A 21,353-nucleotide genomic window follows, 5' to 3' on the forward strand; every position below is an offset into this window, starting at 1 on the left:
AAGACTGCGTAGATACAGGCTCCATTTTAGCTTTTGATGAGGGTCAAACTATAATTTTTGATTGTAGAAACAGCTGTATCTTTGGCTTATACAGGAAAGTGCTTTTTATTCAGACTTCACTCCAAAATGTTTATTAACATCCCCACAGTACCTCAGATACCATAGCCCATGTATGTCCCACACATCTTCCAGTGAATTATCATGTGTTTTCCCACAGCTAACTACCTCTTTCTCCATCTCTCTTTTTCTGAATGAAAATGGTAAAGTTACATCTGTGCTGTCCTGGTCTATAGACAAACCTAGTCAGCTCCCATCCTACATACTACCATTTGCAGTACTGTTTTCACACCACTGTGGCATCTTGACTTGAATCTAACTTTATATACATATCTCCTCTGATGTTTATGTGTATTTCCAACCAGTATTATTTTTCTTTATGACTATTTGCTTTTATATAATAAATGATTTTCCTAATATAGATTAGAAGGAGGTATATGTGCAAATTTGTATGTAAATATGTGAACCTTGTATTAGAAAATCTGAGGCATTTGACATGATTGGGAATTCAATTTTCAATGAAGTAAGGGCCTAACCTTATTTGTCTTTCTAAAATGTTTCTGACTTCTTTAACTGATAATTATGTGAACAGATTCATAACCAAAATAGGCTTTCACCCCTTCTTTGACATGTTTAATTGTTTCTAAAAAACATTAAATAAGGTCCTGTCAAATTCTTTATATAATATTCAATAGGTTTTCATGCTAATTGATGTTTTTAAAGATAGAAAATTTGTAACTGGCCCAAGGCCTCAGAGCATTTGAAATGTGGATCCATGAAAGTTGCAAACATTAGTATTTTGCTATTCTTTTTTTTTTTTTTTGTCGGTTGTGGGGCTTGAACTCTGGGCTTGGGCTCTGTCCTTGCGCTCTTCAGCTCAAGGCAAGCTCTCTACCGCTTGAGCCACAGCACCACTTCCAGTATTTTGCTATTCTTAATGCTTGGTCTTTAGCTGTGTGATAAATTCATTCACTGTAAGGTAAACAGAGGCCAGGTCTCCTCCAGCTCCATCTTTTATTCTGCTTGTATGAATTTGAGTTCTAAATTCAAAGAGACATGTGACGAGTGATATATTCAAATTAATGGACCTTCCTCCCCTGTGCTTAACTTAGATGACATCTCTAAATTTTCTGTCCTCTCTGATAATGGTAAATAAGATAGTCTTTAAAGAATTGGAAGTCAACAATTGTTGAAAGAGATCTCTCATGTTTGCCTGACATCTCTACGGGCTGTACATACTATGCCAATGCCAGTCTGGGATGACTACATGCAGGGATTATCACAACAAAAGCATGATTTGAGGGTTGGGTGTATTTCAGTTTTAAGAGTTGGTCCAGTTCTACAGGTTGTAATATGGTAATAAATTTCAAACAGCAAATACAAAATGAATTTCCTTGTAAACAGGAACCAGCATATTAACAATGCACTGTTTTTTTGAATGTCTAATCTAAAACTTTATTGTTTAAACACTTACTCTTTGCATTCCTCACCATTTTCTTTTTCTCTTCAACTTTCTCAGTGTGTTCACCTAGTAATCACAGCTTTCCATCACAAACTTTGGAAACTCAATTTAAAACTTTTGATATAGCAGCATTCAAGTTTCTAATTTTTTTTAAGACTCAATATATTTTATTTTATTTATTTTTTGGGGGGGGCGTCCGGCTGTGTGGCCTGAACTCTGGACCTGGGTGCTGTCCCTCAGCTCTACCACTTGAGCCACAGTGCCACTTCCGGCTTTTTTCTTTTTTGCTTATGTGGTGCTGAGGAACCAAACCCAGGCCCTCATACATGCAAGGCAAGTGCTCTACCACTGAGCCACCTTCCCAGCCCTGCACTGTTTTAAACTTAAAGAATTCCTTATAATTTGATTTTTTTTACATATTTGAACATATGTCATACCATTTCACTGATGTTATTGTTAAAAATATGTTTTATTCCAGTAATTATATTAACACTGTGTCAATAATTGCCGCATATTTTGGCATATACTAATGAAGATAAAATTTACCTTTTACTAAAAAATGAGTATGTTAAATGGGTATATATTTCTCATCAAATCCAATTTAATTATGCTGTAGATCAAAGCTAACAGCTTTATAATATGATTCAAATCTTAATAATGGAATGTCAAAGGTAAAATACTAGAGACATTTGAAAATACAGCAGGGTTAGGTCATAGCATTATATAGCAAAGGTCCTGAGTTCTTGAAAAAATATGAAGGCATAAATTATAAACAGTTACTTAAAAAAACTAAACTTGAATTTTTTATAAATTATTTTCCTTACTGTGCCTTTCCCCTAAGTTAATATTAACAATGAAAGGACATTTACATAAAACCTGTTTTGTATAAGGTCTAGCTGATTTGAAGAGGAAGAGAAAAGTTTCCTTATTCCTCTTTTGTGTTCTTTATCCTGTGTGCAAAGCAAGTATTCAGAACATCTTTTTAAATAATGAAAACAATAATAACTGTTCCCAGGGGAATGAGGAAAAGAAAGAAGGAGCTTTGTTTCACTTATCTGTGATAAGGCACTTTGGAACTTCGGTTTTTATGAGTTGAGGAAAGAGATGTACACGACACGCCAACCCTTCTATTATGACAGTTTATGCTTCCTATACAGCTTATTTAACTCAAATGCCTGGGAAATTGACACAATTACCACCTTATGGAATGCTACTTAACTTTAAATGTTCCCTACAGATTAGAACTTCACTTCATCAGAATTTATCTCAAGTTCTCAGGAATTATTCTTCCCTAAGCTCCTGAATATTTCTGCACAATTTAACTTTTTTTAAAAACTGAAATAGCTTAGAAACAACTATAATAGAAAAAGAAAGGGGAAAATATTCCCACACTAGTGGAGTCTGTTTAGAAGAGTTCTTCTGAAAGAGCTGTGTCCTATGCCCATGTACACTTTAATCATTCACTCTTTCAGCTGTTATCAATTTAAAACCAATGAAACTCCCACACTGAGTCCATTTGAGCAGTCAATTTTAATATCTCGAGGCATCTGTAGTTATTCTGAATTGGCTGCAAAAGCAGAACTAACAAGTTAAGCTCTAACCATAAGTCGACATCAGGCTGGTAAAGCATACATCAAACACAGACAGTTAGTCAATACCCCAGTATGAAAAACCAACTAGCATTTTTAAGAAGAGCAATATATTCATAATATATTTGGCAGTCTGCTTTGTATCTCCTCCTCCTTAGCTGTGCATTCAGTTTTGTCAGTGGGGTAACTCTCCAGCTAGCAAAGAATTACGTTGGAGAGAAAGCTGGTCACTTTTGTAATCTGTAGATGACATTTTTTTTTTCAATGAGAAGAAAGATATGAGAGAATGAGTCTTTTGTGAATAAGATTCTAGAAAGTTTAAATGGTGGCTTTTATAAGAAAACTCTTTCAACCATATGTTCTGGATCATTGAGCACAATCTCAACTTCAAATATTATGTCACTGTCAGGCCATGTGTCTCAATTTTGTGTTTGGAAACTATGGTTGCTAGAAATACCTCTTTCCCTCCCAGGGGTGACTCTGAGACAGGGCTGTTGCCTCCCAGAGAGAGAAGAGGACAATGAGGAAGCAGAAGTATTCAAACAAGATCAAGGCCGTCATCACTTCAATCAAATCATTTCCAAATTTTGGGAGAGGGAGCCCTGGGGGAGGGGGAGTGAAGGGTGTTTATGACATATTGCTGCCTATTCCCAGAACTCTTTTATGTACTTTTATTTTATCTTCAAAAAGAAAGGGCATATTAAAGGAAAGTATCTAAGGAGGAGCAATGCTACATAAAGTTTATGTTTTCAGATCTGTTGCCTCAGAAAATGCTTTGATAAAACACACTTAGAGCACCATAGTCAATTTCAAAGAAAAGCTGAGAGATACACTTCTCCACAATGCAATTTGCCTAACATGGACAATCAACTGTGATGGTACAAACCTTGCTTATTTTCCACAGACAAAAATATAAAACACATTTTTTTCTAATTTGGAGTAGTTTTACTACTAATAATTTTACATGAACTAGAAGTTATCTATCTATCTATCTATCTATCTATCTATCTATCTATCTATCTATCTATCTATCTATCTATCTATCTATCTTTGTGTCATCTATGATCTTTTATCCATCCAATCTTATACATACACACATACTTTCCTTTTTCTCCTCCCCCTCCTCCTCTTCCTCCCCTTCCTCCTCCTCCCCCTCCTTCTCCTTTTCCTCCTACTCCTACTGCTCCTCCCCCCTCCTCCTCCCCCTCCTCCTCCCTCTCCTCTTCATCTTTTTCCTCTCCTTCTTCATCCTCAGTCACTTTAGTGGCTTGTTTCTCAAGCTAGTCTTGAACACCTGGGCTCAAGGGATCTTCTGTCTTTTGAAGAGGTGAGGTCACAGGCATGTACTACCACTAAGCTTGAAGCTTGATGTTCATTTTTTATTATCAAGTAGGATAAGGTAAAAATGAACTATTGTATATTGAACAAAAATTGGGATCATAATAATTTGATATAAATCCTTTATTTTTGTCTTGGGAATTTATGAAACATTTATAAACAATAGATATGAGTATTAAGGGAAAAGATCTGTAGGCCAAACTGTCAATGATGCTAAAAGACACAAAAGAGCAGTTTCTTAATCTTAAGACACATCAAAATGAAATGTTGACATTAATATTTCCTTGCTTGTAGCAGTTTAGCACATCTACTGAATGGGGTCCCTGCTGAGACACTGGCTACTAGAGCTCTGATATATATATATATATATATATATATATATATATATATATATACATATATATATATATAATCTTTTCACACACACATATAATGTGGACTCTTAAATCCAACTCCTACTACAAATAAGGAAGGAGTAGGACCTATTTTCTTGAAAAGAATGGAAAATTCAACTTGTCCAAGTGTATATGAGACATTTGTGTATTTTAGTATCCAGAATCAGAATAATATTCTCATTTAAACTCTCTGAATGATTTGTCTCATCATAAAATGATATCGCCAGCTAGCACTTCAGATGAAGAGTAGATTTATAAAATCATGAAAGAGGTAGCCAATATTCCGCACTGGCTCTGTGTACTGTTCTTAGGGACAACAGACACCCCGAAGAGCTAACAAGAACTAAGCTGAAGAACCTTCTGCTGCCTGCAAGCTGGCTTTAGGAGTCAGGAGGGAATGCCACAGGAGGAGAACACCTGCTGGAGAGCAGCAGGGTATCAATAATAAATGCTAACCTTTAAAGAAGGGGGTTCTTCAGCACACTGACAAGCCCTGTATCTTCCTTTCTCTTCAGGTGGCTTCACAGAGGAAAGATTTGGGATGTGTTCAGAGGATTGAAATGGCCATATATAACTTCTCCAGAGAACAACCTTCTAACATTAGAAGATAATGTCACATTGTGACTTGTGTTCACTTGCAATTAGCCCAGGGCACAGGTTAGTGAGAATTAGTCACCTTAGTTTGTCCGATGTTGGGAATAGAAAAAGTGTTGCATCTTTTCTAAAATGTACACATACATGCACACACACACACACACACACACACACACACACACACATAGGATATTAAGAGTTAGTGCACAAAATAGACTTAAATCATGACACAGATTTACATGATGAAACTAAACATCACTCTGCTACTGCTTTTATACTGGTACACATGTTTTTATTCCTTTTCTTCCTCTCTTCTCCTTCATCCTTTTCCTCTTATTACTTCTCTGCAGTTATTGGGTTATTGAACCAAGTATCTCAAGTTTTCTAGGCAAGGGATGTACAACTTAAACTATATCTCAAACCTCCTCCATTTATTTATTTACTTATTATTTAGTTATTTGCTTTAGTTGTTTTCCAAATAAAGATTTATGCTGACCACGCTCCTTTTTTCTACACATCTGCCCATCTGGGGCTCCTGATCTCTTCCTATAATCTCTTGTTAATGAGATGGGATCTTGCTAACTTGTACCTGAACCTTAATTCTATCTCGACCTTCCAAGTAGCTGAGATTTACAGGCATAAACCACCATACTCATCATATTTCTTCTTGTTTTATATAGCAACCTGATAGCACTCAAACTGGAAGACTCGAATACAATATTTGCAATTTGTACCAAAATTTAAATGACCATGAAGACTAGCACAAAATTATGGGCAATGGGTTAAGCATGTAAAAAAAAAAAAAAACAACCAAGCATTTCTTCCAGGGAAGGAACTAGAATGGGGTTGTCTAATACTTTCAATCTATGTGACATCCACAGACATAGAACTCATGAATATGGAAGATTGGCAATATAGTTAAGCCTTCATCTCAAATAATATTACATGTTACTCATCATCTATATAAAAGACTAGTTCCATAAGAAAAAAATTGAACCACAGACTTATTTATTGTATCAGCGTATGTTTTTACCCTATTATCTAACAAACTCCATTTCTAGACTTCATTTTCTTTCATTACTCCACAGTTAATCTGCTTTTAATATCAAATAGAACCTGCATCATATCCTTCCTGAATAACAGGCTTTTAAAATGCATAGGCTTAACCTGCTACATAGGTGCACATTTCCCCAACATTTTTCCATCTTTCATGGTGACTTATATTTTATTATTGAATCAAAACTAACTATGCGGTACTCTATTACCAACACATTTGCTCCCAAGGGCCTTTAAATAACAGAAACTGCCTTGAAACTGTTAATGCAAAAGCAACCAGGAAGCTTGTAGGCCAAGATAAAGAAGCTTAAGGTTGACTATTAATTTTGGCTAATATTAAATCATGACATAGCTCACACATAAGGATCACAGTTCAATTATGAACCATAAAGAAGTTTAAAGGAAAGAAGATTTACAAGATATTTTAAGCACATTAGTGCACATTGTGTAAGTTGTGAGAGTATTTCAAGCCTAAGCAATGATAGGCCCATGCCCTGGTATATAAATTCAAATACATTTATTCTCAGACTAACACTGATAAAGTGGAAGAGCTGGAGCAGGTCTCTATTCAAAGCTATATTACGGTGGTGCTTACACACACACACCACACACACACACACGTGTGAACTTAACACTGTGGTGTTAAGTTTATGCTGTCATATATCAGTTCTAAAAATTTTTTTTTAAAATACACTCCTCTTAATGTTTTTCTATTCATAAACAGGCTGATTATACATCTTAGGACTGATAATGTGTATCTGCTATTTGAATGGCAAATATATTTTTACTTTGATGGAATTGCCATATTCTACAGAAGTACCATAATTTTTCAAAGACATTATTTTCTTTGACAGAAACCTAAAATATTATTTGTGTCTCTGTGGATAATTACTAAAATGATATTGCAAATAAATGACACTATGAAATGAGTGTAGTAAGAAAAAAAATGAGCACATGCCAACTTAAGTACAAAAAATTATATGATAAAAATTACCAAACAGGTAAATATAGGTCAACCCCAAATTCTCCAGATACTTTTCTGAAATTAAGTGCAATACTGTTGCCTTTAGTAGACACTTGCCTAAACTATTTCCTCAAATTTTAAATGAATACTTGGGGAGAATGGTTTACTAGAACCATCTTGGTCATAATGTCATCAGTGACCTAAAGAAAGAAGAGAAAAATTAAGGTTAGAAGGGTAAAGGAAGGAAGTGAGTTAGGAAGAAAAGAAGATTAAGAAAGTGGGAAAGAAGGAAAGATAAAAAAATGAGGAAAATAAAGAAAAATTAATGGAAGGAAGCAGTTATAAAATGGCTAAGACAAACTGAGTCTTGTGATTTTTTCCATATATTATTTAATTTAAACTTTATAATACAAATTTCTTAGAGGAGAAAGTTGAAAACCACATACTAAGTTATACAGTTAGTAAGTGGTAGAACTCATTGTTAACACTAACAGTTGGAAAACTGCTACCCTTTTAAATATACTAATTGCTTTTCTCCTCAATTTTCATAATTGTAAAAAGGAATTGTGATCTGTTCTATCATCATAGTTATTAATTCCTCTTATTGAGATTATAAAGAAGTATTCTATGTCCAAAGCAAAATCATCTAATTGACAAGCTCTACCAGAGAATCCAGAGCTCCAGCTGGCCCATGTGGGACCATTCTTTATGAAGAATGGGCAATCATTGCCAGCAGTTATTTGAGCAAAGTCATTAATTTGGTAGAAATAGAATGAGACAAATAAATGGAAGAAAAGGACCTAAAATGAAATGGATGATTTAGACAAGAAAAGGGGAAACTCAGAAAATTACAAACTTAAAAATCTAGAACAATAATAAATTCTATTTTGTGTCCTCAGACAGTTAACATACACATACACATACTCTCTCTCAAACACACATGTGCACACACACACACACACACACACACACACACACACACACTTCTACCTATTCAGTGAATGAGCATTTGCTTAATATTAATATCACTCTCATTATAAGGTGTGGAAGTAGAATGAATAAAGAAGTTTTTTCTCTTGTGTATAAGAGGATTAGGTATGAAAATGCAGCAAAAGAAAGAAATGTAAAAAATGAAAGTAAGATTACTAATGTTGAAACAAATTAATAAAAAATTGCGAGGAAAAACTATATTTCTTTCAGATTGAGAGGAAAATTAAGATAGCATAAAACAACCTATCCTGATGACTTAATATTCTCATACTAAAGATTTCACTGAGGGAACAGTGCATACGTGTTGGAAGCAAATAAATATACTAACAGAAAAGTAAATTCCAGAACTGAAGGGTAATCATTAAGTGCTAAACAGAATATATTTTCAAAACTGTCAATATGTACATTATATTTATTATGAAATTTCAAAATAAAAATATTCAATATTCAGTTATTACTTTCATGAGAAGTTAATATTCCTAAGTTTGGAGCATACAACAGTTTTCTAGAGTCAATGGAATTTAATACCCAACAAAACTATTAGCTAATTGTGTGATCACATTAAAGGAATAGTTTTAGATATTTAATGTCTCTTGATTTTGGAAGGAGATAATGAATCCTGTTATCTAATAACAAAAGGGATTATATCCTGAAAGAAAAGCCAAGGGGTTCAAAGGACTGCATGTACAACCCAGAAGAATGATAAAGAAAATCACAGGGTAAAGCGACCAGAAACTTATCTAATTGAAGGGCAAGATTGAAGACTTCAGAATATATAAGAGTTGAACATGGTGATGCCTGCTTAGCAAGAGCAGAGCCCAAAATTCAAATCTCAGAAGAAAAGAATGAAGTTAGAAGTTAGAAATTTAGGAAGGGAGGGAAGGTGCTAGAGTGTAAGGGAGACGAAGGAAAGGAAGAAGGGAGTGAAAGAAAAAATAAGGGAGGGTAGAAAGGAGGAAAGGAAAGGAGGGGAAGAAAGAAAAGGAAAGGAAAGAAAGGGAGAGCGAGAGTGAGAAAGAGAGAGAGAGAGAGAGGGAGAGAGAGGATGGAGGACAGTAAGACCAACTATTTTTGACTGTTTATTTGGAAAGGAGAAGAGCCAGCTAAATGAGGATTAGTGTTACTTTGTCAAATGGGCACCCATTACAGCAGAAATATAATGTGTTGTGTAAGAAAAATCAAGAGATCATAATACTGAAGGTGAAGAAGGTATTGATAAGGGAAGTTTTGACAGACCAGTCTGCATCTGCAATAACAAATGAGCCTACTTCTAGAAACTGGAAATACAATCCATTTAAAGTGGCACTCCTAGGGAGCAAAGCTAAGGTGAGGCTGAAAACAACACTTTTTATACATTTCTGAGGTATTTCATTGAATTTTCAACTCGACATTATAATGTGAAAAATATAACACAGTATTTTCAGTTCTTATGGATGCTGTCTAGCTAATTGCTAGATAAGTAATAGAGATAAAAATATTTAAAAAATCTTTCTCTTATTTTGATATGGAAAATATTAGTAGCTCTTAAATTAAAAAAATAAACACTAATTATTTGTTATCTTTTTAAAAACTGTGTTTCAAAGTCGTTCTTGTTCTTGGATGTCAGTGCTATTATTTGAAAGATTGTATAATCTGGCTGAAATTACAGAGCTATTATTTTGAAACTTAAGTAGAAGTTATGTACAAATGTACAAACAAATTTATCACCTTAAAACAATCTCTCTTGATGATAATTTACAAATTACATTGATTTAAACTTTTTTCCAATGAGATGTTCAATGTAATAAACTCATCTATTTGAAAATATTTGTCAGCCCTTGGCAATGTGAATACACTTGGAGAGCTCTTTAGAACTCATTGCTTTCGGCAAAGCTGCAAGGACTGCTAAACTCCTCCAAGTTATTAATAGTTTTTCCTATTGAGCAATCATCCCGAATTACCTGCTTCATCCCAAATGACTGCATCCCATGTACCCTTCTCACATGTCACTTTATTATTTATTTCCTTTTCTTTTTTTATCTTTAAGTAGTTGTACAAAGGCGTTGCCATTTAACAAAGTACTTCATGACTATAATACCTCTTGATCAATGTCACCCTTTTTAACATTGCCATCCATCCCGCCCCACCACTCCTTCCCTTTCCCTCACTTGTCTTAATTTTATAGAATACACATTAAATGATTGACTGCATTTTCTCCTTCTCTTCATTGGTCTACTCCTTTCCTCTTTCCTACCCCTTTCAAGTACCTGATTTCTTATTCAGATTTCCTTCCTTCCTTCCTTCCTTCCTTCCTTCCTTCCTTCCTTCCTTCCTTCCTTCCTTCCTTCCTTCCTTCCTTCCTTCCTTCCTTCCTTTCTCTCTCTCTCTCCCCCTTCTCTCTCTCCCCCCTTCCTTCCTTCCTTCTTCTTTTTTTTTTTTGGTCCTGGGGCTTGAAGCCTGGGCACTATCCCTCAGCTCTTCAGCTTAAGGCTAGCACTCTACCACTTGAACCACAACACTACTTCCAGCTTTTTCTGTTTATGTGGTGCTGAGGAATCGAACCCAAGGCATCATGCATGCAAGGCAAGCACTCTACCACTGAACCACCTTCCCAGTCCCCATCCCCCACACTGTTCAAATATCTGCTTCCTGGTTTTTATTTTGTTGAACTTTTACTTTTTCTAAGGAATTACACTGTTTGAATTCTTCCTTGAATTTATCATATTTCAGTTCATATATTTGTATATACTTGCAATTTAAAGAACTTAGTAATGGAAGCCTCATCAATGGACTATTTCCAGATCTAGAGTCTCACCAATGCCATCACATTTTGGCCAGTTCTCCATGACTCCAAAAGTAGATAAGTAGGTTTTCATCTTTGTGCCAGAACTGAGGTTTCAACTCAGGGCCTTATACCCTTACTTTGCTTTTTCACTTAATGGTGGTGCTCTGCCACTTGAGCCACCCCTCCACTGCTGTTTATTTTTTGCTGATTATTGGATATAAGAGTTTCATGGATTTTTCTACCTGGGCTGGCTTTGAACAGTGATCCTCATATCTCAACTTCCTGTGTAGCAAGGATTACAGGTATGTGCCTCCAGTGCCTAGCAAAAATAGGTTTTGAAGAGAGGCTTTGTTATTTAATTGAGACTGTGTGATATCAAGCAATTCTTTTCACATATGAGGCTTTGTGGACATGTCTCAGATAGTTGCTCCAAAGTCCTCAAAGCATTGAATTTCCTGCTAGCATTGTGATGCTCCATGAAGGCTAGTTGAATTCAGAGCTCTGTCCCTTCAACCTTTGGTGGGAACAGTGTACAAAAGAATAAGCACTTTGCAGAGGGGTAATGGCCCTGCAGAGTCATTCTTAGGTCTCAGGAGACACAATCATTAGAACCAAACTATGAAGTAGCGTTCTGCAATGTGGGCCTTGTGTCTGACACAGAAGGTCAGAGTTTAAGGAATTTGATCCTTTTTATTTTTTTTTGCCAAATGTACTGCAGATTAAGACCTTTATACCCTATTCTAAATACTTCTTTACTTTGAAAGCTTTGAGTGATTTTGTTTGGAGAAATTAACCATTTAGCCATTAATTTAATTTTATGTAAGTAATTTATTAACACATAATCATTATTTTATGTGGTATTTCTTAACACTAAAAATAATGACTATGTTTTTTCCCTAATCCTTTGCCTTAACTATAATAAGAAATCAGATTAATGTACTGGCTAGATTCTTTAAAAAGTTGGATTACTGCCTTTTATTCAGTTGAAAATAAAAGTCAGTGAAAGCCTTCAGAAAGGTTCATAGTTAAAATTGAAACAACCCCAAGAAGTGACTATATTTGCATAACTTGATCTGTAGTTGGAAACAAAAAATCTACTGAAGACAACAATGGAAGCTTATCAAATCAGAATTTCACATAAATTTTCCATAGCGCTACTAATGAATACTGACTCATTGGTCAGCTATAGTGAGGATTAAACATAGCTCTGAGGTAGGAAAGGCAGGCACCAAGTGCGTTCAGTGGTTCTGCACATTGTATAGAATCTGTATTAGTTGTCTAGTTGCTCTGCTGCTTTCTGACACCAATTCTAAGGCACTTCTGAAGTTTACTCAGTCTTTACTATTTTGATTGCAGCCAAATCTGCCACTGTATTAAAAGGACTCATTTGCCACAGCCACGAAAAAGCATTAGTTTTTATTTGTCTTAAAATGGCAAGTAACTGATAACTGAATCTTTTAACAAATTAACAATCTTAATGAGTTCTTTAACAATCAAACAATGAGTTCTAAGGTAAAAATGGAAGGTTCTAGTATATTGTTCTATGAAGTTAAACCTGTAAAGGGTTAAATACCCTTTCCATGTTATGTCTAAGTATCCTCATTTATACAAATGAGAAAGCTGAGGCTCAGAGAGATCATGATTTGTTCAATGTCATTTACTTGATCTACCAGTGAATGTTAGAATCATGACATGAATTCCAACTCATAATGTCATGAAGCATATTTTCTCTTCTATTGGCTGGGATGTTTAGGAATTTCTCTTCCATATATCTTTCATCACACACATATGTATGTGTACTATGTATATATATATATATATATATATATATATATATATATATATATATATATATATATATGTAGTAAAAGTATCTCCTCCCTTCATTTTAGACAAAGCTTGTAGCCCCTCCAGATGTCCATATCTATGTATATGTTCTCCTGAAATGAGTTTGCCTTTGACTATCTACTTAGCAATAGTTTAGACTATGAAGTGAACAAGCAGGAAACATAATCCAAATCAGGTCATATATAAGAATGAAAAGGGCTACTGCTAATGAGTAGGGTGTGGGATCAGGTATAAACTAGTATGTTTAGGCATGGAGCATGTGGTTATTCTAAAAGGCCAGCTTCTGTACTCTTGGTCCAAAACTCAAGATTCTTGGAGTTCCGAAATTTGAGGCCATCTCTATTTTTCAAGGTTCATTTTTTTTTTTCTAGATGAGTCTATTTTCCTCTGTTGTAGATCAGTAAATTTAAAAAACAACATGAAATGGATAAAATATCCTACCATTTGATATGGAGACAACCACATTCACTTATCACAGTTACAGTACTGGTATAAAATGTTCTGTACCTTTAATTAGTCCTTTTTCTTGCAGCGTTTTCAGGGAAGGTCTTCGGGTAATAAACTTCTTTAATCTGCTTTTAACTCTGTTTTTGTCGCTGGTATCAGAAGCACTGTGATGCAGTCTGAACACTGGAGATTAAAAATAAGTCAGAGACTTTCAGTAAATTTCTCTTTATGATTATTACATTATGCAAATGTAAATAGAAAACAGTAGTTATAGAACAACTACTTGAATTAATAGCTTAGGTCCATCTGTGTAGATGAGACATGTATATAAGATTTGCCCATATGAAAGTATTAGTCTGACTGCAAAATATTGCAAAAATTCTAAGAATGGAGTTAGCTCTATATATTCATAATTTATTTTAACTTTCATTCCCTTGTATTTAAAATAATAACATTTATCTAGTTAATCTCTCCTTCCCATATCTAAACACAAAATTATGGTCAGAGTAAAGAAAAATTAATCTAAAAGAAGGACGTGGGGGTAGGATTTAGCCTTAATTTCAACTTATGCTATACACCATCCATAACGATTACATGCATGTTTGATGGTCCTGCTTGCACAAATAATTTTGTCAGTCTTTTATTTTCCGTGTTAACAAAAGATGATTTCTTTTCCTGAAGAAAGTGTTTCTGGTGCTGTTTATTGATAAATTGTGACCATAAATTCTTGGAGAATGTTTGAAATACAAGTTTGCTTCATTTTCTCCTGTCTTTATTAGTCCCTTATCTTCAGTTTCCTATGGTTTATTTTCAAAGTCATGTATGTGTCAAGTTCATTCTTGTATAAAAATTTGTTGAATGTTGACTACTACAAAGGTTGTACAATAAAAGCTGTGAATTACATGATGAATATAAAACATAAAGTCTTATTTATTAGCTATAGAATCTAACCACATGCAAAGTATTTTAATAACTAATACAGTAATTTATTTTGTCTGTAAGACAAGAAATAGATATTACCCAGGTCATAATGATGCATGTTTTAACTGTTGGAAGAACTGGCGATTTGAAATAATTTATTAGTTAGTTTTCCTTTTTAAAATTTATTTTTGATGCCCCTATTAGGTCTTGAACTCAAGGTTTCATGCTCTTGCCAGCTTGTTTTGCAGAAGGCTGGCTCTCTACCACTTGACCCACATCTCCACTTCTGGATTTTTGCTGGTTAATTGGAGATATGTGTCTCTTGGATTTATCAGCTGGGGATGGCTTCAAAGTTAGGTACTCAGATGTCAGTCTCCTGAGTAACTCTGATAATAGGCATGAGCAATTGATGCCCAGTAGTACCATTAAAAAAATACGTTTACTTTTCAAAATTTGCCTTGTTTAGAGTGTGAGAAAACTTCAGAATTGGTTAAGGGTAGTTTTGCATCCCTTGGAAAACAAAGCAAATTGAGTAAACTTTAATTTTCAAGATAAGGAGGTAAGGGAAGTATGGTTAGGGAAGGCAGAAGACCATCCTGCCCGCTAGCTGTGAGAAGGGTAAAGTTCTTTGTATTAAAGCAAATTCAAATTCTGTTCTCTTCAATTTACATGTATTTTTCATCTTTTTTAAAAATCAGAAAGTTTTGACTGAAACATATGACTAGGTGCTATATTTAATTGAGATGATGCATCTTACTTAAAAAGACCACAAGGAGCCGGGCACCTGCAATCCTAGCTACTCAGGAGGCTGAGATCTGAGGATCGAGGTTCAAAACCAGCCCGGGCAGGAAAGTCCGTGAGACTCCTATCTACAATAAAGCACTAGAAAAATGGAAGTGGCGCTGTGGCTCAAGCAGTAGAGCTCTCGCCTTGAGATGAAGAGCGCAAGGACAGCGCCCAAGCCCTGAGTTCAAGCCCCACGACTGACCAAAAAAAAAAAAAAGACCACAGGACCTTATTTTTGCTTTAAACAAGCACAACTCCTGATAAAGGGTAGACAAATTTTTTGTTGTTGTTGTAGAAGGCTATTTTGTGCAGGCTGTTGTGGATGGTCTTTTATTTTATCTCTGTGTTCTCCAGTCTCTTACCAAACAATATGACAATAGCACCCCTTTCTTAAATGTGACAATCAAAATCATCTCTATACATTTCCTAATGGGAAATGTAAATATGTTTGCTATTGAATATTGCTGCCTAAACTCATCGGAAAATATATAGAATCTGCTTAAGTTCTTTCTTGGTGGTAAATGGTCTATTGGAACAGAGAAAAATGTAGACCATTGAATAAAACAAAGCTAAACCTACAAATATCATTTTTTACATATGCATAAATACAGGTCTACAAACTATCATAAGTGATTAAATGAATTGGTAATAACAGTACAATTATTTTAAAGTAAGGGATATGAATGAGTCCACAGCTTGAAAATTTTGAGATTCACTTCTATCTATAGACCAAGGCCTCTTAGCTACTGTGTTCGGAGGAGTTTATTGTGTGGCAACTCAGCACTCAGGGTAATAAAGCAGAAGCAGGGCATTTGAGTCCCCAGGGCAGTTGTGTATGCTTTGACTATGCTTTCACTCTTTCCCACATAAATATTACCACTTCTTATGGGAAGTTAACTTCAACAGTTTGCAAAGCTCTGCTTTGCACCTGTGATAGCCAATATGGGAGCCACTAATGGTTTTGGGTCTTTGAGCACTTGGAATACATATTCTGTGATATGTCAAACTGATAAGGCTTTGAATAGCCTCAGCTGAAAGAAACATTATTAGGTAGTGCTGCTGTGACTCAAGTGGTAGAGAATTAGCCTTGAGCTGAAGAGCTGAGGGACAGCATCCAGGCCCAGAGTACAAGCCCCATGTTGGACCCAAAACCATTTGTTAGGAAATGAAAAGACTTGGAAAAAATTGTATTAAGTGAAGTAAACCAGGACCAAAGAAACATAAGTCCCATGGTTTCCCTTATTTACAACAACTAGTATATGTCTAGGACAAGCAAAAAGGTCAAAAGCTATGTACATATGACCATATAAAGTGATGCTAAGCAAAATGAACCCAAAGATAGGAACACAAAAGGTTTTATCTTTCTTGCTGTTTTTTTTATTGTACGTATAATGTACCATGTGATTTTTTTTGTTCCTTTTGTATGTTCCTCCCCCATGGTATAACCCCTGTTTTCACTGTAATTGATTCTGGAGCCCTGCATCTTGTATATACAGTTTTCTAATTTGGGTAGGAGAAGGGAAATAACAAAATGCTGAAATACAGGTACAGGTTGACCCATTGTAGCAATGAGATATACAAGATACTGTATTGAAAATGAGTTTTACAACTTTGGGGGGGCAGAGGGAGGAGTTGGGGAGGTAGGAAGGCTGGTAGGGGAAAAACAAAGGAGGAGGTAACAATGCTTGATAGGAAATGCAGTCATTACCTTACTCATGTAACTGTACCCCCTCTGTACACTATTCTTACAATAAAAATATATACACAAAAGAAACATTAAAATTAATTAATACATTTTAACTTAGTTTATGTAAAGGTGACTATTAAAAGTTTTACATTACACAATATGTTTCTGACAGTGCTGCTACCTAATACAAAATACATTGTTTACCTATTACATGAGTAAGTGTTGTGACAGCATACACATGAGATCAAGGAATCTTTATGACATGATTGACCACAGGTCATTTTGGAGACATGGAGAATGTCCTCAAAACCCAAGCAGGTAAAAATTGCTTTTACAAGACCACAAACTTGCAGGAAGTAGCTGTTTCAAAACAGTTTTTCTGTGTGTCTTAATATACTGTGCCCACATACTATCCTGTCAGTTTTAATTATAAGGTGAAGTATTATAAGGAGCACCAGTGGTAGATGATCTACTTTAACTTATATTGTATTCTAACTCTACAGACGTGGCTCTGGTGTTTCGGGATAAAGGAACACAATGTTTTCAAAACACGATCTTGGGAAATTTTGCTCTTCTTGGAATTACATAAGATAATCCATTTATACATTTGCAGGTAACATTTTTCATTTCTGGTCACCCTCAAACCTCACTATTTTCTATAACAGAATGTTAAGAAAAATGCCAGGTCAAACAACATCTGCCATTTTAGAACTAGTAAATTTGATGTGATTAGAAAGTTGCAAATCAAAACAGATGCAATAGAAATGATAGATTATAAAAATAATTATGTAGTAAGCTATAGTTTTGAAACTTCCTAGGTATTCTAGTGTTAATATTCTTTCTTTTTTTTCTTTCAGGTAATGGGGCCTGAACTCTGGCCTGGGCCCTGTCCTTCAGCTCTTCAGCTCAAGGCTAGCACTCTACCACGTGAGCCACAGCACCATTTCAGGCTTTTTTTTTTTGTTTATGTGGTGCTGAGGAATCGAACCCGGGGCCTCATGCATGCAAGGCAAGCACTCTACCACTGAGCCACCTTCCTACCCCCAAGTATTCTTAATTATGTATAATTATAAAATTATGTGTGTATTATATTCTTTTCAATACCACCATTTGCCTTGACATGCCAGAAAGTCTGTAAGTTATGTTGGCTTTTCAAAGGAAATAGAAATATATTTCTAAATGCTTTATTGTGTTTCCTTCTCTCACTTCCTGAGAAACTTGTAGTCTTGTGTATAATCACAGTTTTTAATACAGCCAAAATGTCCCCAAAGTTGCCTGGAATGATGATTTTCCTGGAGACAGTCTAGAGCATCAGCTTCTATTTCCTGAAGCTATAAATACTTGTCCTCAGATGACAAACCAAATTACAAGGCCTTTGCCATCATCCATTCTGCTCATTTTGTTCTAAGAAGAGGTATGCAGAAGTGAAAGTCAATAGATGACTATAATATATGACATCCTTTTTATTAACCAAATAACTTGAAAGCACTATAAATACAAAATTAAAATGTAAGAGATGCATGGTTATAGAGCAAAGTTCTTTACCAGGTCCCTGAAAATGGCAGTAACAGTCTTGGAATATTGTGGTTTACAAATCTGATTTTAAAAGCCAAACTTATAAAACAGTTTACGCTTTTCTGTTGTCAAGGGAGAAAAACTTGCCAAATTGTTCATTTTAAGTAAATACAACATAACCAATTAAGGAAAGCAAAATTTAAACACATGCCTATGATAATCAGGACATAGTTTGCTTCTGATTTCACTACTGATTTTAACAGAAGTGTTCCTTCCAGTTTCCCACAGCACTGAAGTGACCCCACACATACTTTTAGAAACTTGTAATCACACAGTGCAAATAAAAGGACACTTTACTGGAAAATACACAGTGTGGTACAATAATCCATCATTTATGAAAAATAGAATTCAGCCTTTTTTTTCCTCAGAGAATCAACTATTTTTTGAGGGTGAAACTTCCTGCAGTTTAAAGATTTATGTTAAGCCAATGAGCAGTTTTTTTTTCCAGTCCCACTTAAACTTTTTTTTTATTATTTGACAATGGAAAGCGAGGAGGGAGATATGGATTTAAATTCTAAAGCATTTAATCTGACTTACATAGGAGACCAGAGGAATCCCACTTAATTCTACATATTTTTATCTTCACAAACAGTTAACCTAATTATACTAGCTTTCCAGGTTTGTTAGTTAACTTAACTTCTTTTATGTTTTCCAATTATTTTTTCCTACTGATGGATGATCTTTTCTTTCAAGCCCAAATGAAAAGAATATTTTTCAAAGATGAATAATCTTGAATAATAATATGCAATTTAAGTCTCAACATACAGGGCAAAGGCATTAACTTTAAGCAACATTCTTAACCAGTTGAGAGATTTAATTGTTGCTAAAGCTGGTCTCCTAGCAGAGAGGCCTTAGGATCCTGGATTTTCAGATGTTAGGATAGTGAGCTTTCTAAGATGATCTATATGAAATTGCTTTACATAAGAGAAAAAAACATTAGCTCAAAACAAGTTTCATACCTGAGAGACATTATGGAGTTAACATCACTTCTGGAGATGGTAATGGTTATTGTAAAGAGTATACTTCACATATTGATTTTTCCCACAGTAGTAATAATTGGGGCGATTCTACAGTTTTGATGATGGTCTCTTATTACCATTCTATTAAGAATATGGGAACCACAAAAGAAAACCCCCAAATCTTTCACAGTTTGGATAACACGATCCAGGATTGTACATCTGCCAGAACTTTCTTACTGGAGACCTTATTTTGAAAAATCTTCTTTTCCTGCCAAATTGCTGTTCTTGAAGTATTCCCTTGATACAATTACATGTTGTTGTTATTATTATTTTTAAATTTGGAAGTTCTGGGAGAGCTAACATTTCAGAAATGATGCTAAAGGATAGTGGAGTCACTGCTATTCTGAAATGCTTTCCCAAGCAACTTTCTAGGCTACTTGTTCTTTAGTGGTGAATTTTTATATCAGGATCAGCATTGGGTGTAGGTAGATAGTTTTGTATCAGTTAAAAGTACTCAGACCTTCAATGAAATTTCAAGAGGACATCAAGACAGAAGTGGCAGCACTAGCTTCATGCAATCGTTTTATCACACTGCATTCCCAGAAAAAGGGAACCAGAAAAAAACAAAATGACAGCATAGGGTTATGTCAAGTTCTTTATCCCCAGAGATTCCAAAACCTATCCCAAACCATCGAAAACATTACATAACAATGTATGGATTTGTCTGCACTCATATTTTCCAATACAACTTTCTCATACTTGGAGCTACTCTGTCTTACCAGTCTCTAAATTACTGAAAGAAGAGCATCTTACCCAAAGTACACTGGAAAGAAGAGTAAAGTTAACTAAATATTTTTTTCAGCATTTGCCTGATTCTTTTCAGGGCCTACATGCTTGGGTTAATTCTTGGACTTTTAGTAAATACAGTAATAAACACTGCTTTGCTCTCTCCAGATGCTGATTTATAGCATGCAGAAATCTGCACATAACTCCTGGAGTCAGAGTGGACAAAAAGGGTAGGTTTGATTTTAATATATTGTTGATCATTTAATATCTCTCTCTCTCTCTCTCTCTCTCTCTCTCTCTCTCTCTCTCTCTCTCTCTCTCTCTCTCTCTCTCTCTCTCTCTTATCAAGCTCAGTGTAAACAGAAGTCATCATTTTAACCCTTCAACTTATAGCCTAAGTTATTGAAACTTTAAGTAACTTACTCAAAACACAAATTATAGTTAAATCTGGAAATAATTGAAAGAGCGAATGCAGGGTGTTTTAACAGCATTACTTTATTTTAACCACTTAATTCCTGCTTAGACATTGCAGAAATACAAAACAGATGATTCACTTCATAACAGAAGGGTAAGCACACATTGCATATTCAATGATTCATATTTATGTTATCTACCCATTTGTGGAGTAGTGAGAATTTGTATAATGAAAATGTTTACTTTTATAATAAATTATCTAGTTAAAGAGTCAAAGCTAGCCACATTTTATATTTTCAGTGCTAATAAAGAGCTGGCAAACTGGTATCATTCAGCCATATGGAAATTTCATGTTTACTATTCCCAGTAATAGATGCATCCATGTCCTCTACTTCTAATGCATTCATTTGTCTATGATGCAGATTCTTCACTATCATGGAACTTTAATATTTTTATTCTGCTGCCAGTATGTTCTTTATCATAACATTTAGCATAGTTCTGAGTTGCATACTTTCTAAGAAAGTGATGATGATTTCATTACTTTGCTACTAATATTGAGCATATCACCATAATATGTGATTCACCTTCCATTGCAGTTTTCTTTTTATGATCCAAAAACAAAAATATCTTTGCATCAGAGGTTAAAGGTTAAAAGTGCATTTTTCAGGGCTGGGAATGTAGCTTAGTGGTAGAGTGTTTTCCTAGCATACATGATACCTTG

General features: G+C 34.9%; 1 protein-coding gene across 1 annotated transcript in view; it reads right to left on the reverse strand.

Moving 5' to 3' along the window:
• Arhgap15 (Rho GTPase activating protein 15) overlaps window positions 1-21,353 on the reverse strand; it is a 644,233-nt gene that overhangs the window by 257,511 nt on the left and 365,369 nt on the right. Inside the window, exon 9 of the mRNA XM_070023631.1 lies at window positions 13,565-13,687. Coding sequence (XP_069879732.1) covers window positions 13,565-13,687 — 123 coding nt within the window. The remainder of the gene's footprint in view (window positions 1-13,564; window positions 13,688-21,353) is intronic.

The sequence above is a fragment of the Dipodomys merriami genome, unplaced genomic scaffold (genome assembly GCF_024711535.1).
Source record: "Dipodomys merriami isolate MVZ:Mamm:240054 unplaced genomic scaffold, mDipMer1.0.p SCAF_1, whole genome shotgun sequence".
Lineage (NCBI taxonomy): Eukaryota > Metazoa > Chordata > Mammalia > Rodentia > Heteromyidae > Dipodomys > Dipodomys merriami.